General features: G+C 37.8%; 1 protein-coding gene and 1 non-coding gene across 7 annotated transcripts in view; one reads left to right on the forward strand and one right to left on the reverse strand.

The window, feature by feature from the left end:
* The window catches only part of FBXW7 (F-box and WD repeat domain containing 7), a 236,333-nt gene that overhangs the window by 124,829 nt on the left and 85,249 nt on the right, over positions 1 to 26,255 (forward strand). For 4 of the 6 annotated variants that reach the window (XM_055405031.2, XM_055405032.2, XM_055405035.2 and 1 more), the window contains 2 exons: positions 17,511 to 17,560; positions 18,205 to 18,774. In XM_055405031.2, the coding sequence (XP_055261006.1) occupies positions 18,274 to 18,774 (501 nt within the window). In that variant the 5' untranslated portion in view covers positions 17,511 to 17,560; positions 18,205 to 18,273. Of the gene's footprint in view, positions 1 to 9,159; positions 11,535 to 17,510; positions 17,561 to 18,204; positions 18,775 to 26,255 lie in introns of those variants that run through there. The other 2 variants (XM_055405034.2, XM_088827970.1) reach the window with 2 other exon arrangements.
* Positions 1,069 to 1,175, reverse strand: LOC129542931 (U6 spliceosomal RNA). Its single transcript, XR_008683186.1, has one exon. It is a non-coding gene; the product is annotated as a U6 spliceosomal RNA (small nuclear RNA).

Consider the following 26,255-nt stretch of genomic DNA (forward strand, 5'->3'; position numbering starts at 1 on the left):
TCCTTTTATTTCTTTTTCTTCTCTGATTGTTGTAGTTAGGACTTATGAAACTATAATAATAGTAGTTTATTATGTTGAATAATAGTGGAGAGAGTGGGCACCCTTGTCTTTTTCCTGATCTTAGAGGGAATGCTTTCAGTTTTTCACCATTGAGAATAATGTTTGCTGTGGGTTTATCATATATAGCCTTTATTATGTTGAGGTAGGTTCCTTCTATGCCCATCTTTTGAAGCGTTTTTATCATAAATGGGTGCTGAATTTTGTCAACAGCTTTTCTACATCTATTGAAATGATCATATGGCTTTTATCTTTCGGTTTGTTAATATGGTGTATCATATTGATTGATTTGCATGTATTGAAGAATCTTTGTGTACCTGAGATAAACCCAACTTGATCTTTTTAGTGTTGTTGAATTGTTTGCTAAGGATTTCCCTATCTGTTTTCATCAGTGATACTGGCCTGTAATTTTTTGTGTGTGTGTGAAGTCTTTATCTGGTTTTGGTATTGGGGTGATGGTGACCGCGTAGGATGAGATTGGAAGTGTTTCTTCCTCTGAAAATTTTTGGGAGAGTTTGAGAAAGGTAAGCGTTAGCTCTTTTCTAGATGTCTGGTGAAATTCACCTGTGAAGCCAGCTGGTATTGATCTTTTGCTTTCTGAGAGGTTGTTTAAATCACAGTTTCGGTTTCAGTGCTTGTGATTGGCTTCTTCATAGTTACTGTTTCTTCCTGGTTCAGTCTTGGCAGGTGGAATTTTTCTAAGAATATGTATGTTTCTTCCAGGTTGTTCATTTTATTGGCATGTAGTAGCTCATAATAGTTTCTTATGATCCTTTGTATTTCTGCACTGTCTCTTATAGCCTCTCCTGTTTCATTTCTGATTTTGTTGATTTGATTCTTCTCTTTTGCTTGTTTCTTGATGAGTCTGGTAATGGTTTGTCAATTTTGTTTATCTTCTCAAAGAACCAGCTTTTAGTTTTATTAATCTTTACTATTGTTTTCTTCATTTCTTTTTCATTTGTTTCTGCTCTGATATTTATGATGTCTTTCCGTCTGCTAAATTTGGGGTTTTAAAATATGAAATACTTCACAAATTTGCGTGTCATCCTTGCGCTGGGGCCATGCTAATCTTCTCTGTATTGTTCCAATTTTAGTATATGTGCTGCTAAAGTGAGCGCAAGAAGGGACTTTTATATTAAAGAGATAGCTGTAATGTGTTATGTTACTGTCACTTGTGTCTTTGTTTTTCTTGGTGCTTCAGGATTTTTATTATGTTGGAGGTTGGTCTAGTGGAATGAACATAAACCTTGGCTCAGACATATCTGAATTTCGAACATGTTACTAAATCTTACTGACTGTAATTATTCAGGCGAATGACCTTAATCCAAGGCTGTTTCTTGTTTTATAAAATGGGAATAATGATGTCAGGGTTGTAGATTAAATGAATGTGTTGTACATAGCATAGTGTTAGCTCTTAGTAGATAACTCTGGGGATGTTTGCTGATGACATGAATGTAGTGGAAGTATCTTTACTAATTTGAATATTTAAATAACAAAGCAGGCTTCTTAGAAACCTGTAAGATTCCTTACTAATATTTTATTTTTTATATCTGGAGTAATTGAATTGCTGAAAAAGAAAGACATTTTTTATGGCTTTCAATTAATTATTACTGTTCTTTTGACTTAACCCTCTACTTTTATCTCGGGGAGAGGAATAACTTCAGTATGAAGGATTTCTATCCAGAGACTTGGAAGTTCTGAGAAATAGTCCTTCAAATAAATCTGAAAATCAGTAGTTCTGGAGAGCAGTGATAACCACTGCTACTGACTTCCCAGTTATTTGAATGACTGAGTTTAGTGGTAAAATCCTTATTCCAGCATCATTGTGATAAGGAATTCAAGTTGTGACTAACCCACAAGGCTGCCTCTTAGTTTTAGATTGAGTGTACAACACAGCATTGTTTGTACTGAAATTGAGGGTGTTTGGAAGTTTGAGAATGTTGTACAACTACTGCCTTGTTAGGTTTGCCCAGAAATGCTGTTCTGTAACCTGAAAAATTTTAAAAATTTCTTGTCTGAAAAATTACAGGTCATTACGTAAGGATCTAGTTTACTGATTTAATCATTATTACAGTGTTGCTTTATTTTCATGTACACAGAAAAGGTCTTTGTAAGAAAATCATACTTCTTACTATTTAAAAAATAATAGCTTAGTCATTACTAAAAAAGAATAGTTTTGAGTGAATTATAATTGTTTCTTCTTGAATTTATGATTGGGCTTCTTCTTGTAATTATAATTGGGCTTCTCAGGTGGCCTACCTGGTAAAGAATCCACTGCAATGTGGGAAACCTGGATTCGATCCCTGGGTTGGGAAGATCCCCTGGAGAAAGGAAAGGCTACCCACTCTGGTATTCTGGCCTGGAGAATTCCATGGCCTGTATAGTCCATGGGGTTGCAAAGAATCGTACAAAACTAAGCGGCTTTCACTTTCACTGTTGCTTCTTTGTTTCTTGGTATTAGTAGTGGTGATGGTTTTTGCTTTTCTTTTTGCTTTTTCAATCACTATAGACATTGGTGAGCAGTGATGCAACCAGGCTAGAATGAAGTATATTTTACCTGGTTTCAACTATAATTATGTAACTTTTAGAAGTTTATTTATTTTTAATCCACATATCTTACAGAGGTCTAGCTAGAGCAGATGTTTGTCTCATTTTTTATAATCAGTATCTTTTTAACTCTGTTTTTTAGATGCATGGTTTATGTCTTCGGTCAGCATTGTATCCCCAGTGCCTGGCACATGCTAGAGTTTAAATCTTTTGTTTTTTCAATTCAAATACACATTTTCTGAAGATACCTTGTGTGCAGTGCAGTCAGGCAATATCTTCCCCCAGTGTGTCCACTTAGCCTTCCTGCCAGGAATTTGAAGAGGAAGATGGAGTGATTGTTTCTGAGAGTCTACCTGTGAATAGTGTTTCTCTGGCAGATTTATCTAAATGAGGTCATTGTTTTGCCTGAGAGCAAGAAAAGAAATCCAGGCAAGAGTTGCTGCTGCTGCTAAGTCACTTCAGTCGTGTCCGACTCTTTGCGACCCCACAGACGGAAGCCCACCAGGCTCCCCCGTCCCTGGGATTCTCCAGGTACCTGGGTTCTAATTGCGTAGATACTGACTGGAACTTCCCAGGGACCCAGGCATGAGGAGATCAAGCAACAGCCGATGAGAGCAGGATCCCTAAATTTATAAAAAGCAAATAGCAAGGTGACATTTTTTACCGTGTGTGGTTTACTACAGTTGCCATGCTAAAAGGATGCTCACCAGGATGGGAACCCTGTTTAAAACACAGACTCACTGGTTTCCTATAGACAGACCATTTCTATATTAGAGTGGTATGCTCTTTCTGAAGTTTGAAACCTTGCAAACGTGATGTGAGGCAGAGTAGAGGCCAAAGTTAAAGGGCTTGCGTTGGTGCTCGCTCAGTGTGATGGTATTAAGACTTTCCTTACAGATGCTGAGTTAGTTTGGAATTTAGCAAATCCTGGCTTCCTTTGGTCCTGTGATCACTGGCTCTGTCAGTAGTGGCTTCAGATGTTGTTTCCTCTAGTGTGGTTGCTTACCAGGCTGTATCGTGTTCTTCATTCCAAATTCTCTCTCCTTGCTATAGGATGTTTCAGGATGTGTTGCTGTCTTTTCAACTATGGGCCCAGAGCAAAGACCTAAGCCTTCTTGAGCCTGTAACAGTCTGACATTGGGAGTCAAGGAAGGCAGAGAAGTTTTTGCGTTGTCTTCAGTTAATTGTACATTTTTAATTGAGGTGCTTTTATCTAAAGTGACATGTACAGATGAGTTTTTACAAATGTATATACTTATGTATATGTAACCATAACCAATACCTCTATTGATACATAGAGTATTTCTGTCACTCCCCAAATGTCCCTCATGCGCATTCCATTCAGTCCACACTCAGGCAGCTGCTGTTCTGATTATTGTCACTGTAGATGAGTTCAGTGTATTTGTAAATGTCATCTAAGCGGAAGTGCATGGTGTTGCTGTTTTGTGTCTGGCTTCTTTCCTTCAGCATGCTGTTCTTGTCACCTGTGTGTGTTGCTGCATGTGTCAGGGTGCATTCTTTTTTGTCTCTGTGTGCTATTCCATTGCACAAATACAATCCAGCATATCCATTCTTCTGTTGGTGAGGATTTGAGTTGTTTTCAGTTTTGGCTATTCTGAATAAAACTACTATGATATAAGCATTTTTGTACCGACCTTTTTGTAGACATTTCTCTTGGTTAAGTGCCTAGGAGTGTGTGTGCCAGCTCAAAGAGTGTGTGTTTTTGCAAGAGACCACCAAGTGGCTTTACACGGTGGTGGCACCGTGTACAAGTCCAGGAGCCAAGCACGAGAGTTTCAGTTGTTTCCTGTTTTCCCCAACATTTGGTGGTGTTTGGTTGCTTTTAATTTTAGTAATTCTTGTGAATGAGAAGTTGTTTTGGCATGTGATTTAATTTGCATTTCCTTGATGGCTGATGTTATTGAGTACATTTTCATATGTTTATCAACTCTCTAATAGTAACTATTAGAGGGTGAATAGTCAACTATTTGTGCTTTACCCATTTTTTCCACTCTTAATATTTGATTGGTGAACAGCTGAATTAAAACATTGACTGAATTCTGTGATCATTTACCTTTCTAACCCAGATTTCAGCTTTCATATCCAAACCTGACACCCTTCTTGCTCCAAGCAGTGATGATAGCCACTCTACCTAAATGACTTGTGAAAGTGAAGTGCAAGTCACTCAGTTGTGTCCAACTCTTTGCCACCCCATGGACTATACTGTTCATGAAATTCTCCAGGCCAGAATAGTGGAGTGGGTAGCCATTCCCTTCTCCAGGGGATCTTCCCAACCCAGAGATCGAACCCAGGTTTCTCATATCATAGGTGGATTCTTTACCAACTGAGCCACAAGGGAAGTCCCAAAAGACTTGTAGGAGATATCTACACAGTTGTAGAGTTTTTTCAGTAGACTTCAGTCTTAAACTATCACAAAAAAATAGAAATATCTGCTAACAACTTAAGATGGACAGTTTTATGTTTTAAAAATCTGTAATCACCAAGCTGTTTAGTTCATAGTCTGTGAGAAAAATTATTGAATATAAAGGCAGACCAGTGTGTATTGAAGCTGGATGAAAGTGAGACCAGATTAGGTGTGTCTTATGTACTGTGCTTAGGAGTTTAGAGTTGTCCTACAGAATAGTAGTTTTCAGAAGTTTTGCAGAGTCACCAGAGGGTTGCTAATTCTCTCTGTGCACACTGTTTCTCTTCTCCCCTGCTCTCTCTCCACCTGTTCAGTGCTTTTCTCTCATTTGAACAAAGGGTTCGGCATGTAAAAAGTTTAGACACTGCTGCTAAGTTGTTGACATTTCCTGTTTTGGCAGCAGTATAGAGGGTAGGTGAGAGGGTGGGAGACAAAGATAGGGAGATTACTAGGGACGCTATTCAAATCATTTGGGCAAGAAGCAGATAGCATGTGCTTATTAAACAGTCCTAGAAAGGTGGGATTGAGGGTAGGGCTATTTAGGAGGTGGACTCAGGTAGACTTAGGGATGAAGTAAGTGGGTGACAGAGATGTGGGGACAGGCAAGGGTAGTTTGTAACAGATGATAGGAAGCAGGATAATATCCAGATTTCTCCTTTTCCCCCTTATTTAACATTCAGAAAAGTTCCAAGTACAGTACTAAGAATTTATTTTGCCCCAGAACCGTTTGATAAGTTGTCTAAATGATGTACTATCACCCTCAAACACGTGAGTATGCATTTCTTATAAACAGGGACATTCTTCTGAATAATCACAATATACCTATTAAAATCAGGATATTGGTATATTAGATTGTCTGTTCCTTAGACCACATTTAAGTTTCACCAGTTGTTCAAATAGTATGTCGTATAAGGATAAGATTCCATTCAATATCATGTGTTGCATTTATTATCATGTATCCAGAATAGTCCCTTGATCTGTTCCCCCCCACCCCCATCCCTTTAACTCTTAAAGATTGCAGGCCATTTTGAACTAGGACCCTTAATTTGAGTTTGTTTTCTGTTTCCTCATTTGTGGATTCAGTTCATGAATTTGTTGACAGGGAATATTACAGGAGTGATGCTGTGTTGCTCTCATTGCTTCCTATTAAGTAAATGTAATTTCAGTTTGTCCTAATACTGATATTCACTTCCAGCCTTCCTCAGTATTCTTACCCTGGGAAAGCACTTAAAATTTATTTTATCTATGACTCGTGGTAGCTTGAACAGTTAAGATGTAGATACAGTGATTCATTGATAATTGTCACGCTCTTTTGAGTATAGAATGCTTTTTTCCTCCTGTGAACATGTTTATATTTGGCAAATTTATTGGCCTCTTCTTTTTGTGTAGTTTCTTCCTTCCCACAAAGGATGTCAGCTCCAATTCAAGTTAATTGAGCAGACAGAGGAAATTCCAGTTTTGTTTTTTTTTTAAACTTTACCTTCTTAACCTTGTCCAAATAGGCCTTATCACAGATTTTTGCTGTTTGAAATCCACATGAAATACTGTACATGTAAGAGCATTCCTCCTTTTTGCCCCAGTATTCAGGACTAAACATTTTAGCCAACTTTTCTTGGGGGAAAAATATAACACCCTGGTAATTAAGCTTTGCTTACTTTAAATTAATCTATTTTAGGGAATTCCCCTGTGGTCCAGTGGTTAGGACTTGTTGCTTTCACTGTAGAGGGTCTGGGTTCAATCCCTGGTCAGAGAACGAAGATCCCACCAGCCACACAGTGTGGCAAAGAAAAAAGAGAGATTAATCTCCTCTCATTCCGTGAATTTTGTGAACTCATAAGAAATGTAATAAATTTCATGTAACTAGCTTAAACCAAAATGGGACTTAATTTTTCTTAATGTAAACTCAGCAGATTTAATTTAAATAAAGGTTGTAAATTAATTTTAACAACATGAAAATGTATTGACAGTGCTGAATAGTAAAGCAACCAAAACCATAAGCCAAAGTAATATGAATGAAAATATTGTCTAGACACAATTTTATATAAAACTTTGAAAAAACATTTGCTTATTCAGTGACATGATCAAGTTCAAATATAGGCCAAACAGTTAGAAAATTACTTCTTTTATAGGCTCATATATGCTGAAAGTATTGTTTTTGAATTTTAAAAATTATATTTACCTCTTTATTGTAAATTTACCTTTTTAATGTAAAAATTGTATTTATCTTGTGTGCTTGGTTTTTGCTTTAGAAATACCATTCAGGGTCAAACATGAGATAAGAAAGCACATACAAATTTTTCTTTCAACTGAAATGAGAGCATTTTTTTAGCTTACTATTTTAAATGTTCACTGAATAAATAAAAGATTGTTCAAATGTATGAGAAGTTGAAACTGCAGCATAATGTTCATTGTTTCCTATGAATAGCAGGATATTCTTTTCTTCACAGAAATCCAGAACTTTTCTGGGCAGATCAGAAAAACTCATCTTGAATGTATTAGACTGCTGCTTACTTTTTTTTTTTCTTCAAGTCAGCTTCTCACAATCAGATGATTCAGGAAAAGAGAACCTGTTCATTGATATACTTGCTTTGAAAGGGAAAGAAAATAAGCTCAGGGTGTTCTGCAGCTTTCCCAGGTGTTTCTCATGAGACTTGAGACTTGCTACTATCTTCTTCACTGGAGCTCCAGCAGCAGTGGAAACATTTCAAGTTTTGTTTTTTGTAACAGTGTTTTCCAGAAGTGCATTTTCCTTTTAAATCCAAAAACCTTGTCCCTTGAAGTCAAAACCAGTAGAGACTGAAGAGTGTGAAATCTGCAGCCATTCTTCATCTTCAAAATATTACTGTAAAACAAACTCTGTTCTTCTGTTGTCTTAAAAGGACCCCTTTCAGCTCATGTACCCTGTTAAGAACTTTTCCTTAGCTAAGCCATTGGATTTCTTTACATAGCAGAGATATTCTTTAAATATTTTAGAGCGAAATGGCCTTTGTTTAATGAAGTTAACCATTTTGTGGTGTCTTCCAGAACATTTTTATATCATCCCAAGTGTTTGACAACAGTACATGAATACCTTCTGTGTTAGATCAGGTCCCCAGAGAAACAGATGTGCAGGGAGTCCCATCCAGACAGAGTTAGCTGTTGGGGCATTCCTACTATGCTCCGTTGTTTGTTTGCTGGGGAAGCCTAGAGGAAGCATGGCAGGTATTACTGTTAGAGTGGATTCCAGGATGAGGTAGCTGAGGGCTGTGGAGCAGCTCTGCTCCTATGGCCGATTCTGTTGAAGGGGTGTCTGTGCAGTGGCCCCCATACCCTGCATATCCCTGTGGGCTCTGACACCATCCTGCCGAGAATTCTCCACTGTATGGGTCCCTCCTCACCTTTCTTGGTCAGGCTCTTTCCTCCCACCATCCCCCACACATACCTGACTCCACTTAATGGCTTTAGAATTGAATTGCTCAGGGGAGAGGATAGTAGAAGGAAGTTGAAGAGGGCAAGCCATTCAGATTTTCTAAATCTGCAACTGACTAGAATACAGTTACATTCACCAAGAGAAAATAGGAAAAGGATCTAAGAATTCTGAGAGAGAGACTGTGTACAGGAATTTGGGTTTTAAAATAATGAATTTGGGGCAACTGTGGGATATCTTGATATAGCTAGTGGACTCAGTGGAGGAGTTTGGCTGGAGAGAGTGGAGTTGGTTGTCGTTAATTTCTATGTGATACTTAAAACCCAAGGTTGCAAAGAAATTTCAGAGAAGGAAGGAGCTGGCAGTGGAGAACAAAGGTGCTGCCTGCGGAACAATACCAAGGAAAGGATGATCTCAAGGGAAACTTAGAGGCATGAGAGTTGTAAAGAGAGGGGAGTCATTCTTCAGTCGTGTAAAAAGCTACAAAAATGGTAAAAGACTCAGTGGGATTTGGCAACCAGCTTGAAATTTCAGTTTCAGTGTAGTAAACCCAGATTGCAGATGTAGTGGAGTTGAAGGGGATGAGTAATTAAATGTGGCCAAACAAAAATATGTACTGTAAGTTATATAACATATAAAAAGTAGATATTGTCATGTGAATTGAGAAATAGTTATGCATCCTTTCTAGTAAAGATGTTTGTGATTGATGAGGCATGTGAATTTAAAATGTTCAGTTTAGAACGCTGAAACTTAATGAATACATGCTGCTTATATGAATACTAGTATGATGTGCCCTGTGTTGTTAATCTTGTTAATCTACAGCACTGAGAATCTGTTCAGCCCATTTTGCAGTCCCTGAAAGATTTTCACTTTTAAGTTGCACATATGATTTCCCAGTTGGCTGCACTATGTGAGATGTGGAACTAGAAATACTCAACAAATTATGTGTTTTTGAACTATTAATCTTTTTAGTCACACATTTTTTATAGTATGTGCTGAAAATAGCGAAAAAATTGATAAAGGTAAAAATTATTTTTATGACTTAGAGGATGATAATTTATAAGAATGTTAAGGTTTTAGATTTATATCCTCTCAGTTTCAAGAGTACTGTAAGTGCCTGTTCAGTACAGATCACAACTTTAAAAACTGTGTTTTAAATGATTGGTAGTTTTTTGTACCTGGCTTGTAGGTCTTCTTTAATGAGGAAAAATTGCTCAGCACATGGCTGGCTTTAACAAGATTTAATAACTATTTACTCTGTAAATGTGCTGAGGACCTACTAAGCCAAGCATTTTTGTAGGTCCTGAAAATACTGGTGAAAAAGGAAAGTCTCTTTCCTTATGTAGCTTAAATTCTGGTGGGAAGAGGCAGATAACATAGGAAGAAATTAATGGATAGATAGTTTGGCACAGACAGTATTCTAGTGCTTTGATACAGTACTGTGGAGAAGAATGAAGCGGGGAAGGGGGAATAGTGTGATGCAAGGGAGTGAAAAATGCTAGCAAAGTAATGCTCAAAATTCTCCAAGCCAGGCTTCAACGATACGTGAACCATGAATTTCCAGATGTTCAAGCTGGATTTAGAAAAGGCAGAGGAACCAGAGATCAAATTGTCAACATCCGTTGCATCATTGAAAAAGGAAGAGAGTTCCAGAAAACATCTACTTCTGCTTTATTGACTACATCAAAGCCTTTGGCTGCGTTGATCACAACAAACTGTGGAAAATTCTTCAAGAGATGGGAATACCAGACCATCTGACCTACCTCTTGAGAAATCTGTGTGCAGGTCAGGAAGCAACAGTTAGAATTGGACATGGAACAACAGACTGGTTCCAGATCAGGAAAGGAGTACGTCAAGGCTGTATATTGTCACCCTGCTTATTCAACTTATATGCAGAGTACATCATGAGGAACGCTGGGCTGGATGAAGCACAAGCTGGAATCAAGATTGCTGGGAGAAATATCAATAACCTCAGATATGCAGATGACACCACCCTTATGGCAGAAAGCGAGGAAGAGCTAAAGACCCTCTTGATGAAAGTGAAAGAGGAGAGTGAAAAAGTTGGCTTAAAGCTCAACATTCAGAAAACGAAGATCATGGCATCCAGTCTAATCACTTCATGACAAATAGATGGGGAAACAATGGAAACTGAGAGACTTTATTGTTTTGGGCTCCAGAATCACTGCAGATGGTAACTGCAGCCATGAAATTAAAAGGCACTTGCTCCTTAGAAAAAAAGCTATGACCAACATATTAACCCAGCATATTAAAAAGCAGAGACTTTACTTTGCCAACAAAGGTCCGTCTAGTCAAGGCTATGGGGTTTCCAGTAGTCACGTATGGATGTGAGATTTGGACTATAAAGAAACTTGAGTGCTGAAGAACTGATGCTTTTGAACTGTGGTGTTGGAGAAGACTCTCGAGAGTCCCTTGGACTGCAAGGAGATCCAACCAGTCCATCCTAAGGGAAATCAGTCTTGAGTGTTCATTGGAAGGACTGATGTTGAAGCTGAAACTCAAATACTTTGGCCACCTGATGTGAAGAACTGACTCAATGGAAAAGATCCTGATGCTGGGAAAGATTGAAGGCAGGAGGAGAAGGAGCTGACAGAGGGTGAGATGGTTGGATGGCGTCACTGACTCAATGGACATGAGTTTGAGTAACAGGAGTTGGTGATGGACAGGGAAGCCTGGCGTGCTGCAGTCCATGGGGTCACAAAGAGTCGGACACGACTTAGCAACTGAACTGAACTGAAGGAAATGATAATTTAAAATAAGATTATTAGGAAAAGTGCATTTATTAGAGGTTGTTTGAAAAGAGCCCTGAAGAAAATAATGGAAAGATGTGTGATATGTGAGGGAGAGCATTCAGGCGGAAGCTTTATCCAGTGCAGAGATTCTGAGGTAGCAGCATATTTTCCTCTTTTGGAAAAAGCAAGGACAGAAGGAGTGGAGCAAAGTGAAAAAGAGAAGAGCAGAATATGAGCTCAGAGTGATCGGATGGCATATATCATACCGGCAACAATTTTTAAAAAAGAACTTTCATTGTGAGTGAGACGGGAAGCTCTTGGTGGATTCTGAGCAGCAGAGTGATACTAAGTAAGTGGTATTTAGTGTGTATTCCAGATACTTACTTTTAATCAGTTTTAGCATAGTGATTAATAATAAATATTAATTTGTTATATAGAGAGTTCAGAATATGAAGCTGGAGTTTTACTAAGTGGTGTGGTCAGAGAAGAAATCTTGGTGATTAGGGAGGCTTTTTTAGGATTCAAGGACAAACCGAACCTGCTTACAGAAAGTGATTCCAAGCTTTGATGATAAGTACAATTCGGTTGATTTTCCTGCCATCTATGTCTTAAAACTTCTTAAATGACTGTAGATCAATCATAGTGATTTCTGAAAATGTTAGTATTGCACAGTCCTCTGGAGGCTTTGGCAAATTTCTTAGATCATCCACTGTGTGTCAGGTAACCAGTATTCCTCAGTGACTACTGTGATTTCAAAGTTAGTCTTTGCCTAGGACTCTTCTTTGGAGGCTCACAACTCTAATTCCCTCTGAGATAGGCTCTCAGAGCTCACTTTAACAGGTATATGTGCCTGCTTTAACTCCTTTAGGCAGCCTAATATAAGCAGTTCAAATGGTTATGAATAATCAAATGTCTTGTGAAACAGTGTTCATAAGAATCTATTAATAGTTCATGAGAAACTTTTTAAAAAAACACTGAAATTAGGTCTAAAGTGCTGTTAAATTAACCAGCTATAATGACTAAAAGTCACCTATATTTTCTAGAATTTGGGAAAGTCACAGAGTATTTCTCTTTTATCTCAGTATCCTAATTATTGAATTTTTTTGAATAGCAGTTATCATAATCAGTTCAGTTCAGTCACTCAGTCATGTCCAACTCTTTGCAACCCCATGGACTGAAAAATACCAGGCTTCCCTGTCCATCACCAACACCCGGAGCTTGCTCAAACTCATGTCCATCGAGTCGGTGATGCGATCCAACTATCTCATCCTCTGTCATCCCCTTCTCCTCCTGCCTTCAATCTTTCCCAGCATCAGGCTCTTTTCCAGTGAGTCATTTCTTTGCATCAGGTGGCCAAAGTATTGGAGTTTCAGCTTCAGCATCAGTCCTTCCAATGAATATTCAGGACTGATTTCCTTTAGGATTGAGTGGTTGGATCTCCTTGCAGTCCAAGGGACTCTCAAGAGTCTTCTCCAACACCACAGTTCAAAAGCATCAATTTTTCAGTGTTCAACTTTCTTTATAGTCCAACTCTCACATCCATACATGACTATCGGAAAAACCGTAGCTTTGACTAACATCTCTTCCTTTAGATGCCCTTACTTCAGGCCTCTCTGGACTTTCATGTTGCCAGGAGAAGCCTGTGCTCCCCATTTAATAGGAGAAGTGGTACCCCTGCTCCCTTTTCTGTCTCCAGCCATTATTTTACACAAAGTCTTAATATGGGCTATCTGCTCTTTTGATTCCTATGTGAAAAATTTAGTGATGAATACCTATATTGAGCATTTCATTTCTTTGATCATTTATCCTTTGTAGTTTACCAGAGCCATAGCAATAAATGAGTAATGCTGTGGCTTCTTCACAGATAGATATCTCAGAATACTATGTGGCTCCTGAATCACAATCGGTGTACTATCTACAAGATTTAGATACAGTACATAAATCCAGCCTCATTATTTGAAGGCTCTTCATTTGTGAATTTGCCTACTCATTAAAATTTATTTGTAGCACCAAAATTCAGTACTTACAGTACTTTCGCAGTAATTTGTAGATGTTTGCATGCACAGAGTGGCAAAATATTTGAGTCACCTTCATGGGCTTTCCCATCTGAGGTTGAACAAGGTGACATTCTGCTTTTTTGTTTCAGCTTTCATATCCTAAACATGTGTCCATTTCATGGTCTGTGTAGGGAAATATTTCTCACTACAAGCTTGTCGTGCTTGTTATTGGAGCTTTTGCTGTTTAAAGCGATCCCTAAGCTGCTTTGAGGTGCCGCCTGGTGTTGTGCTGTGCCTTATGGAGAGCATACATGTTAGATAAGCTTCATTCAGGCTTGAGTTTATAGTCCTGTTGACTGACTTCAGTGTTAATGAACCTATTGTATAGTTTTAATACATAGCATGTCTTTAAATAGAAATACACATATGAAAAGATTATGTATTGATCAGTTGGCAAAAATGTGTCTAGAGGCTTGCAGGAACTTAATCCTGCATTTCTGTTAGAAACACTTGTTTGGTATTTATGGCAACTTTATAGAACACAATTACTGTGAATAATGAAATTTAATTAAGCATAGTGATTTATAGAGACTTTAGGTATAACCATTTCATCATTCCTTCTCTCTGAAACCGTTGTTTTAGATTTGTTTAAATACATGCATAAAGAGTTATAAGATTTAATTTTACCATAGATTCAGGTTAAAAGTCATTGACTAACATTTCTAAACATTATCCTCTAGAAAATTAGGGGCTTGCCAGGTCGCTCAGTGGTAAAGATTCCACCTGCCAATGCAGGAGACACATGAGATGCACGTTCAGTCCCTGGGCTGAGAAGATCCCCTGGAGAAGGTAATGACAACCCACTCCAGTATTCCTGACTGGAAAATTCCCTGGACAGAGGAACCTGGCAGACTACAGCCCATGGAGTTGCAAAGAGTTGGACACGACTGAGCACACATGCTCTAGAAAACTAATATGTGCCTGAAATATCTGTATTGAGTGCTCAGTGAGTGTTTTAGAGTAATAATCTTCTAGCATTGTAGTGATTCTGGTTTTGGAGAAGAGATCAGTGTCAGTGTTAGGACTTTGGCATATTTAGTTATGTAGACTGAGGCACATGAAAGAAAACCCAGTTGAATGTCACTTTCTGGTTCCTGCTTTGCTAGCTTGAAGCTGGCAAACTTGAAAAATACTTAATCCCTTTGAACTCTTTCACTTAGTCTGTGAAGTGAGGAGCGTTTTCAATTTAAAATTTCTGTGATTTTCTTTTATCAGTATTATTCTTGACCTTAAATCATTTCCAGTCTCATCATGTTCAGTTGTCAAAAAATCATGCAATTTAATGTCAAAATATATTAGCCATCAGAGTTTGTTTTATCGACCTCAAGTTCAGTCTCACTGGTTTTTGGTAAAAATGTAAGTCATGTATTTGATATATCTTTACATCATATACTGGTAAGATTCAGAAATAAAAGAACACTCTTAAATACATAATGTTTTTTTAGGACATAGGAGTCTCTTTTTTGGTATTTGTGTTACATGTGACACAAGTGTCCTAAATCATACAGAAAGTTTTCTCTAAAAAAGTTTAAAATTAGAATTTTAAAAAGCAGAAATGTGCTTTTATTAATACCCCATTTATTGACATTTCCTGTGTGGCAGTTTTTAAGTTTTAGATTATGGGTGCTTAAGTTTTGTTTTTTTTAATAAACTATTTTAACTGTCTCTAAAATTTTTCCCCCTTAAAAGTATTTAATAGTTGATTCTGATTTCCTATTAATTATTGGGTGTTTATTATTTTAATTTGGTCATTGGCTTATTTAATAGATTATTATTAGAAAGAACAAATTTCCTAAAATACTGTTTTTTAAAATTAATGCCAACAGAAAGTGAAATTTTTTTCTCTTAATTTCTATATATTTATTACTGTTTTCCACTCTCAAAATGAGTTAGAAAAATCCAATCCAATAAAATATGATGCATAAAAATTTGTATGTAAATCTGTCAATTGGATATTTTCAGCCTCTTCAGATATTCTAGAATTCTTGTAATTTGACTTTTCCACTTTGTTATTACATATTTTTTATTGACTATGCTTTAAATCTGATTCTTGAACTTACCATTATTGACCATGTTTAGCTATAAGAATCTGTATTACTTTGAAATCTGTTTACCTGCTTCACTGTAAATATGAGTCAGTTATTTTTACTGGCTTAACACATTTCTTCTCTGTTCTCAATATAACACTCAAGTTATACAACGATAGTCATTTGTGTTGTTATTGTTCATAATTGAGAAGTGTTCTTTGTTGACCAATACTGGTACTATTTTAGAAATGCCAGTTATAAACTTTCTATTTGTTGATAGGTCAACTGCTTACCAACAGTCTCCTCTCTTCTTTACACACATTCTTTATGATTTGTTTTTTGACCTTTGTTCTCTCCCTCTTTTTTTTAATTTTGGTAAGTTGTTCTTAATATGTCATTTAACCTGTTTCAGTCTTGTAAAAATATGCCTGTTAGGTTGGGTACACAAAGAGCCACTTTTTTGGAGCTTGCATTATACCAGGCATTGTCACTTACTTCATGCTGTTCTGTGCATCAATATCCAAGTAAAAACTGTTCTTGTTAGTGTTAAGAGAGCTAAACTTTAGACACAGTTACTAAAGCAAGATTTTGATTCTAGCTTTGAAGAAAACCTGTGTATAGCAGATTTACCGTTATGTACATAGAGGTACTGTATGCGTGCGTGCATGTGTATGTGTACGAGTATTTTTCCTTTATGTAGGTCACTGTTTTTCAATATGTTATTTTTAACCTGATTTCCTTCCAGCTGTTCCCACATTTAAGAAATGGTGAAAGAGATAAATTTAAAGTATTTATTTAATACTATTTTGCTTTTCCATCTATCACCATGAATGTAGTATCCTTTTTTTAAAATTATCCCTTTTTCTAACTTTTGAACTCTTTCTCATCATCCCATTTTAATTATTAAGGATATCATTTCACTATTTCTTCTGTATCTTGATTACATCATCAACTTTTTTTGTTTTGTGCTGGATCATTCTTGTCAGTGTCTTCTCTTGACACCATTTTCCCTACCAATTTCCACTCCCTTTCTTTTGTTCCCTTTTGTCAAACTCCAGCCTCGTCCACGCCCGCCATCCCTGTTCTCTTTTCCCAGTCTCTTAATTCTACTTTCATCAGTATCAGACTTCAGCTAATAGAAACTGCTTCTATAGTAGTGACTTCCATGTTACTGAATGCAGTGGTCAGTTCTTTGTCATGCTACTTCATCTATCAGCCATACTTGTCATCATTTACTTCCTCCTGCTGGGTCAGCTTTCTTAACTTGGCTTCACCAGTACCACTCTTTCTTGGTTTTCCTACTTAGTCATCTTTGCTGGCTACTCCTCTTCTTTTAGGATGATGGAGTATCTCAGGGGTCCATCTTTAAAACTCTTTCTATATTTGAACTTATAGTGTAATTAGAATTTGAGAATTTTCCCACCAACTGTAGCTTATTTCTTAGAATGGTTGATTATAGAAAAGAAAATGAAATACTGCTGTTTTAAAACTATCTTTTGGACTTTCTTGACCCCATCTTAAAGCTTGCAGTAAGACCTGTGGACCTTTGGGAGAGTGACCATCTATTGGCAAGGATTGGGAAAGTGGATAAGGCTGTTTTATTTCAAGATCATTGTAACATTAAGTAGTTACTCTTGGGACATGACAGAAAATGAATATTGTATTTCCTTCTCTTGAAATCTTTAAAGATATTTTTAAAAGGAATTTTATATGAACTTGTGTAATGTGTTGGCATTATTTTCTGTAACCTCAATTATGTCCTTATAGATATTTGCAAAGGGTGAAATCTAAGAAGGAACGTTATGAAAAGATTCTATATCAGATAAAATTTTAAAGCCACTGTTAAAAGCATAAAAGTAAACATGCTTGATGCATAAAATTTGAGAAATAACTGAGTTAAAAAACTGAGTTAAAGCACCTATCATACCACTGCCTAAATGCAGTTTATATTTTGAAATATTGTTTTCAATCTAGTCATTATGCAGTTTAAAAATCATTCTATGATCGTATAATGTCCTGCATTTTGCCCTTAATATAGTATAACATCCATGTTTTCACAATTTTTTTTATGAGCAGCATGTTTAGATGTATTTAGTTTAGATATACAAAATATATCCCATCTAATGGGCTCCTTTGTTTTGAACATTTGGGTTTTGATTATTTTAATTTGCTTTTATTTTTTGTTTTTGTGGATAAAGCTGCAGTAAGTATCCTCTGCATCACTTTTTTTTTCTGTTTTAGGAATACTTCCTTAGGATAGATTGCCAGAAGTGGAGTGACTGGGTCAGAGGGTATGAACTTATGAATTTTTTTTTTCCTTTTCTTTTCTTTGAAATAAACTTTTTAATTTATTTGATGTCTGGTTGATTTATATTCATTATGAAAAACAAAAATCATAGTGAGTGATATTTGGTAACTCAGAAAACTGTCTAAAGGCAAACTTCTGTGATCAGAAAAGTTTGGGAAATTCCTAAGTTTTTTTTTTTTTAAAAAGAAGGCTTTTAATCTCGGTTTATCTCAGCATTTCCTGTACTTAACTGAGCATTGAATAGGTTTTTTGTGATATACTTTTTAACATTTTGTGGAAGTTTGGTGAAGGGTATAGTTTATGAGCTACTGATCTAAAATTTAAGAATATTTTGTTGGTTAGATTGTGTTGTGTTGGTCAAAGCAAATAAACTATAAACCTTTGTTCTAAAATTGTTTTTAAAAAGATTAAAATAAAGCTATTTACTATATGATTTTTGTGTGTCTTTATAAAGTCTCATAACTTTTATAATTTAAAGTTCCTATTGATTTCAAAAGAATTTCTTAATGTCTGCATGGCATCTGATACTTTTTACAATCTGTATTAAAATTTGGAGTACAGACGTGTAAAAGTAGAAGATAATGTAGATTGTTAAAACCTTTCTTCCCCCCTCATTTTTCTCTACAGAATGTGAAAACCTTTGCATCTTCTGATAGCCTAGCCAAGGTCCAAGAAGTGGCAAGCTGGCTTTTGGAAATGAATCAGGAACTGCTCTCTGTGGGCAGCAAAAGACGACGCACCGGAGGCTCTCTGAGAGGTAACCCTTCCTCAAGCCAGGCCGATGAGGAGCAGATGAACCGTGTGGTGGAGGAGGAGCAGCAGCAGCAGCTCAGACTCCAAGAGGAGGAGCACACGGTGAGGAACGGTGAGGTCGTCAGAACAGAGCCGAGGCCTGGAGACCAGAACGATTCCCAGCAAGGACAGCCGGAAGAGAACAACAACCGCTTTATTGCGGTGGATGAGGACTCCTCCGGAAACCAGGAAGAACAAGAGGAAGATGAAGAACATGCTGGTGAACAAGATGAGGAGGATGCAGAGGAAGAGGAAATGGACCAGGAGAGTGATGATTTTGATCAGTCTGATGACAGCAGCAGGGAAGATGAACACACGCATGGTAACAGCGTCACAAACTCTAATAGTATCGTGGACCTGCCTGTTCACCAGCTCTCCTCCCCGCTCTATACAAAGACAGCAAAAGTGAGTACCTTGAGTCTGCCCTTCACCTGAGAGAGTTTACATATCCATGTCAACTGTGAAACTGTCCTCACAGTCTTTGTATCATTGCACAATTAATCTTTGGTTGTGTAGCAATAAAATGAACCAGTTTTTCTTTTTTTTAATAACAGAAGATATTAGAAATCCTGGTAACGGGACAGTATTATTAAATGGAGAGAAGGCTCCTATTACTATGAAAAATCGTTAATACCAAATTTCATCATCAATTTTGTCCCTGGGACAGGGATTAATAGGTTGTGTGCAATGGAGAGGGCTGAAGTGAAACTTGATTTGTGTAGACCAAGTAGTGAAGAATCACATTTACCAAGCGCAGCTGGTCTGATGGGCTGTGTACGCACAGGCCTTACCCATGGCACAAGTTACTAGAAGTCACCTCAAATTAGTTTTCTTATATGGTGATTATTAAGGTATATTCTTTGTAAACAGTTTTCTCTTTGGTATATAAACAAGATGAAATCGCTGTTTGAATATTAGTATTTGGTTATTGAGGAAATCTGAGTATTTTCAAAAGTTAAAATACTCTAGACGCTAGCATGTTTAAGATTATGAAATGTGTTTTCTGCATTGTAAAACAGTAAGAATGTATGGTGCTATCTTCACTACTCTTCTTCTTCTAGTTATTTTATTAAAATGAAAACATTTTGGAACCCCGCGGAATTGGGTTTTTTCCTGACTCCATGCTAGTGGAGCCCTCCATTTGCTTCTCCTCACAGTTTGAATACTAACCATAGGGTAACTACACCATTTTGCTTGTCATTTGACTGTGAAAAATAGGAGATAATATGAAGATACACTTAGATTCCCAACTTTCTGTCAAGTTTCTGCCACAGTTTCCCTTGCTTATAGTTTTCCTTTCCCTTTCCTTTCCTGGGAGATAGCTCTGTTGTATCTGCCTCCTTATCCCACTTAGCTGGGGTAGCTCATGAAATTGGTCATAGACATGTTTTAAAAGGTGGACATTTACACTCCTGTCTAAACTGAAGGAATCCTATCAATTCAAGGACTTATTAACTAATCTAGTACTGAGAAAAACAATTCCATTTTATACAGTCCTTGGAGGCTGTGCCGGTTAGAGACTGGATACACTCTTACTATACACAACTATCACTGCTTCTCGGAGTTATCCTTGCTGGATAGGCAGGGAGCTGCTGTCTGAGGGGGAAGGGGCAAGTGTTTGGGAAGCTGCAGTAACTATGGAATTGCCAGTGCCAATTCTTTGCCGTGGCATATGGGCTTATTTCCTCAAAACATTCCTGGGTATATCACTTAAAATTGCGGGCAGGGACTGTGAAGAGAAAACAGCATTTCTCTCACTTCCCAGTCTTTCTGTTATATTCCCTTTCCCCCATCAAATTATAGTCAAAATGAAATGATGAAGTGTTTGGGCTTTGCTTCAAAATAATACCCAAGGGAAGAAAAAGGAGGAGGGTACAGATTGGCCATGAGTGGCTAATTGTTGAAGCTGGTTTACAGGGACATAGAGTGCATGGCTGTCCCACATAGTTTACAAAGTATGTTTTAAGTTTTCTGTAATAAAAATTAAGTTGTAAAGACTGTGAATAAACACACACTCAAAGTTGAAAATAGACGTTTTCTTTACGTATCTTGATCTTATTGACTAGCTCCTAAGTCAACAAAGTGCTGACTTCTCTTCTGCATTGAATTTTATTTTCTCCATATTTTGGTGCTATTGAATTTACAGGAAATTCAATAAGACATCATGTGCATTTTGCTGGAGTTAGAATTTATCTTAATCAATATTTTAAGTGTTGCTATCTAATGGTCTATATAAAGAGGAGAGAAAGTAAGAAGAATTACACTCAGAATGAATGAGGTATGTAGCATAACTTCTATCCTGTTTTTCCCCTCAGGCTTCTTCGCTTATAGATCTTTGTGTTTGCATGCTTTCTGGTTCTTTATTATTTAAAAATTAGATAAAAATCATGAATATCCATATAGAATAGACTGTGAGTTAAACATATCTTTGGAAAGGAGCATTTTAACTCAAATAATATTGTACTTATTTTACAGACATTAAAAATAAATATTGACTGAAGTAGTTCATCCTCGTACTCTTACTCGCTTACCTTTAAATCTTATTTCGCCGATAGACAGCATACAGACAGATCTAACGTCACCCTCTTTAGCCTGACCTGGCCAGCAGTGAGATAGCTTAGACACCTAAATGCTTTCACTGCTGTATCATTTTGCTTTGCCTTGTGAGTTTTAAACTCTTTCTGAAATGTGTTTATCCCTAATTTCCCTAGCTTGTCTCCAGGTTTACATTTTGTTTAGTTGGTTTGATCTAAGAAGGAACTGGCTTCAGCTGGTGGTTTTCATCCCTCTTACCACCCCTGTCTCAAGGTGTTGGAGTGGGGCTTTGGCTTGAACACTGCTAGCGCAGCCCCACCTTGCTGATAAGACTCAGGTCTTTCAGAGTGCAGTTTGCTCAGTTCATGTCCCCATCTCTGGATCTCTCTTCCTCAAGGTTACTGTCTTAAAAGAGGGAGTTTATGTCTATCACCTTCTGAGGATTCAGTTGGAGGAAGAGGGGTTTAGTATTTAATTGCATTATCTTATTTAAGAAAGAAGTTTAATCAAAGCTAAGCCTTTCTCAACAATGCAAAGCTATCAGTGAGTTCTGCTTCATTTTAAATGAAAAAACTAGAAAGGCAGCTGAAGGAAACATACCATTGTCCTAAAGGAGAAGTCATCATAATGTTCAGTAGGAAAACTTTTAGCACACAGATTTGATGGGTGCTTTATCTTTCCCTTCACTTCAAGATAAAACTGTAAACAGAACTTGAGATATGTCTTATACAGATAGCTACCTCCTTAAAAACAAAATACTAAACTCGAGTCTGTTTCCTCTTACAACTCTTGAGTTGTGAATACAAATCATTGTGTTGTACACACAAGGCCACAGGAGTGACAGCAGTAGGGCTAGATGTGATTGTCTGCATATGAGAGAGAGTGTGTCTGTGTTTGTGTAACATGCTTTGGATATGCCATTGATTTTTAGGTCATTTACCTTTATAAATATGGCAAGAAAAATATAAAACTATTTGATTGCCAAGACAGAGGTGCCCTTCTACAAAGTAGGATATCAGTCTGAAATTAGCTTGTTTCCCATTTTGTTTGTTCTTGAAACACTAATTCAAGCTCATTCCCAACAACACTTTATTTTTTCAACAACATTAAGAGCATCACCTAGTTCTATGTTGCTTCAAAAGAAAATATCAGTCACCCATGTGTATAAATCCTTTAAATATAGTTATTAGGGGAAAACTCATTATTTCAAAATTATTTTTGAGCAGCTCTTAATTACTGATTATTATAAACATGACACTTTAAACTATTGATCATTACAAACACAAGACACTTTTACAGATATTACTCTAAGCCTTTTCTTTGAAATCTTCTTAAACCATAACTTCAGAGAAGAGTAGAGATGTAATAGTTATTTTAAAAATTCCATTACAGTTTTACCCAGCATATCATTCAAATGTTTTCTGTGTGAGGGGGGTCGGGGGGCAGTTTCTTAAACATAACCTTTGGACCACTAGACTTACTTATTTGTCATACCTGAACATGCTATATATATATACAAATATGATATTAATGAGAAAAGCCATTTTTGGTGCTTCATTGCAAAGATCTTTGAAAGCATAATGGAAACTATCAGAACTCCTAGGACAATCTGTTTTCCGCCTAGTCACCAAAGATTTATTCTAATGTGACCCTATATCCATAATATGTTAGAAATTCCAGACTTCCGTAATGTTAAGACTCAAGGCTAGTAGCAGTCAAGAATTGGTGTTTATTATGTCCGTATTGTATGCAAGTTCCTATGACAGTTAAGTAAGCCAAACTGGCAGAGAGGCCAGCACCCCAAAATTTCACTGTGTAAGTGGCAAGAGATTTTAAGTCAGGTCTGCCTAATTTTAAAAAAAGCCCTTTTCTTTCCATGTCCCATGCTGACTCCTATGGTAGAATTTGGCAAGCATTACTAAACAAGATTTTCAGAATACAGGTCTGTTTAGGTTCTAGATTCTGGAGCGTGGTGGCTTTTTAATACCATATAACATTTTAAGTCAACAGAGCTGTCCTTTAGAAAGTACAGATTGCTTAGTTAGGTGCTTTCCTTTTTGATATTTAATGAGTATTGAACTTATGAGGACTCAAGGCTAAAGTTGTAACAGGAAGAGGTGACAATTTGAGGCTGATAACATGCCACTCTCTTCGGAGTCCATCAACTGTGCTTCTTAATTAGGGGTTGTGTGCTATTTCTGTAAATTTTGTTAGTCTGCTTGCAAATTCTAAATTCAACTTGCTTCCCCAGGGAGGAATGCCCAACTGTTCCCTGGGTCAACAGTCTTACCATATTTTTAAAAAACAAGAACTCATTTTCTGAAGAGATGTCTCAGTTCAGTTCAGTTCAGTCACACAGTCGTGTCCGACTCTTTGCAACCCCACGAATCACAGCACACCAGGCCTCCCTGTCCATCACCAACTCCCGGAGTTCACTCAAACTCATGTCCACAGAGTCGGTGATGCCATCCAGCCATCTCATTCTCGGTCGTCCCCTTCTCCTCCCGCCCCCAATCTTTCCCAGCATCAGAGTCTTTTCCAGTGAGTCAACTCGTTGCATGAGGTCGCCAATTGGAGTTTCAGCTTTAGCATCAGTCCTTCCAGTGAACACCCGGGATTGATCTCCTTTAGAATGGACTGGTTGGATCTCCTTGCAGTCCAAGGGACTCTCAAGAGTCTTCTCCAGCACCACAGTTCAAAAGCATCCATTCTCTGGCACTCAGCTTTCTTCACAGTCCAACTCTCACATCCATACATGACCACGGGAAAAACCATAGCCTTGACTAGATGGACCTTGGTTGGCAAAGTAATGTCTCTGCTTTTTAATATACTATCTAGGTTGGTCATAACTTTCTTTCCAGGGAGTAAATGTCTTTTAATTTCCTGGCTGCAATCAGCATCTGCAATGATTTTGGAGCCCCAAAAATAAAGTCTGACACTGTTTCCACTGTTTTTCCATCTATTTCCCATGAAGTGATGGGACCAGATGCCATGATCTTTGTTTTCTGAATGTTGAGCTTCAAGCCAACCTTTTCACTCTCCTCTTTCACTTTCATCAAGAGGCTTTTGAGTTCCTCTTCACTTTCTGCCGTAAGGGTGGTGTCGTCTGCATATCTGAGGTTATTGATATTTCTCCCGGCAATCTTGATTCCAGCTTGTGCTTCTTCCAGCCCAGTGTTCCTCATGATGTACTCTGCATATAAGTTAAATAAGCAGGGTGACAATATACAACCTTGACGAACTCCTTTTCCTATTTGGAACCAGTCTGTTGTTCCATGTACAGTTCTGACTGTTGCTTCCTGACCTGCATACAGGTTTCTCAAGAGGCAGGTCAGGTGGTCTGGTATTCCCATCTCTTTCAGAATTTTCCACAGTTTATTGTGATCCACACAGTCAAAGGCTTTGGCATAGTCAATGAAGCAGAAATAGATGTTTTTCTGGAACTCTCTTGCTTTCTCCATGATCCAGCGGATGTTGGCAATTGATGTCTAGCCCATACAAAAGACTCCTTTCCCATATTTAATGTAGAGTATCAAGTCATTTTCTGCTAAAATGGAAAGCAAATAAGATTACCATGAGACCAGGTCTCGTACCCTCCTGATCTTCTGTGAAGAGAGCCATGTTTGAGCACTGATTCATGCCTCTTCCATGCCTGTCATAGTGACTCTGTTTGTTCTCACATAACTTCATTCCTTACCTCTAATCTGTCTTTTCCCCATCCTGATTGTTAGATTTCTCCTGGTAGCTAAGCAATTGTGTGTGTGTCTTGTGTTGCCCCCTCCATGTGGCCTGTGGGATCTTAGTTCCCCAACCAGGGATCAAACCTGAGTCGTGCACTGCAATGGAAGCCCAGAGTCTTAACCAATGGACCACCAGGGAAATCCCTAAGCAGATTATTTTTCAGTTCTTTTCCCCTCAAATAAGACATAAGTGTTTTGAATATATATATATATATATCTACATCTATCTATCTACAAAGAAGCAGTATGTCTAGTGTCTAGGGTCCTGAGACAGTTTCTTGTCTCTAGGTTCTAAACAGTAGAGGAGCTAGGCACAAGGATCACTAGCCAGTCAGGGAATCAGAATTACAGTTTTGTTTCTAGTCCAACATCTTCTAACTACTCCCTTGAGCCAGAGTAAGTGGCAAACTTTGTAGGACAATGTGGCTAATATCTGAAATCTAATAGGGCTCTGAATTCTCCCGTATTTAGGTAGCGTTCTAGAAAACAATGACCACATCAGGAAGTCCCTGACCCTGTCTTCATGTAAGACAAAGAACCGAATTTCAAATTCTGTTGGAGAGAGGTCCAGAGGACGGTTATATTGAATAATATATACTGGGAAACAGCCCAACAAATGGCCATGCCTCCTCCATTTGTGAAGGATGACAAACTGGAAAACATCCACTCAGCCTAGTTTAATCCAGTTTTAAATATGTGGAGAGGATGGTGAAAGCGGACAGATGGGGAGACACCGGAGGAGATGAGTTTCCCCGAAGAATTGATGCTTTTGAACTGTGGTGCTGGCGAAGACTCTTGAGAGTCCCTTCGACTGCAAGGAGATCCAACCAGTCCATTCTAAGAGAGATCAATCCTGGGTGTTCATTGGAAGGACTGATGCTAAAGCTGAAACTGCAATACTTTGGCCACCTCATGCGACGAGTTGACTCACTGGAAAAGACTGATGCTGGGAAAGGTTGGGGGCGGGAGGAGAAGGGGCGACCGAGAATGAGATGGCTGGATGGCATCACCGACTCTGTGGACATGAGTTTGAGTGAACTCCGGGAGTTGGTGATGGACAGGGAGGCCTGGCGTGCTGTGATTCATGGGGTCGCGGAGAGTCGGACACGACTGAGCAACTGACCTGACTGACTGACTGACCGTAGTAGAGTGAAAAGAGCTTTTCAGACTTGAGCTTGAATTCTATATGGCCATAAATATGCAATCTCATTGAACTGTTTTCCTTATCTGTCAAACAAGACTATAACACCTACTTCACATGGTTTTTTGTAAGGTTTGAGTGAAATGATTTACATGAAGCGAGTAGTGTAGTGCCTGGGACACGCAGGTCATTTGCAGATATAAGCCTGCAACCTCATTTTGTCTGTCTGTCTGTTATCCCTCATCCCTGATCTCAGAATACACTTCATTCTGCCACACAAGATACCAATCTGTGTGCTTTTTATGACCTTTAGTATTCAGTTATCATATCACCCTCTAGTGGAAAAAGTTATTAATAGAGAAACAGATAAATGCTTTTAAAAGGATATGCAGGAAAAGTGGGAGCATACTATAATAAGCTGGGCCCATCTCTAATAAAAATAGAACCCATTTCCAAGTGGATGCTTTTCA

The sequence above is a fragment of the Moschus berezovskii genome, chromosome 19 (genome assembly GCF_049115385.1).
Source record: "Moschus berezovskii isolate FMDL1 chromosome 19, NW_MosBer_1.0, whole genome shotgun sequence".
Classification (NCBI taxonomy): domain Eukaryota; kingdom Metazoa; phylum Chordata; class Mammalia; order Artiodactyla; family Moschidae; genus Moschus; species Moschus berezovskii.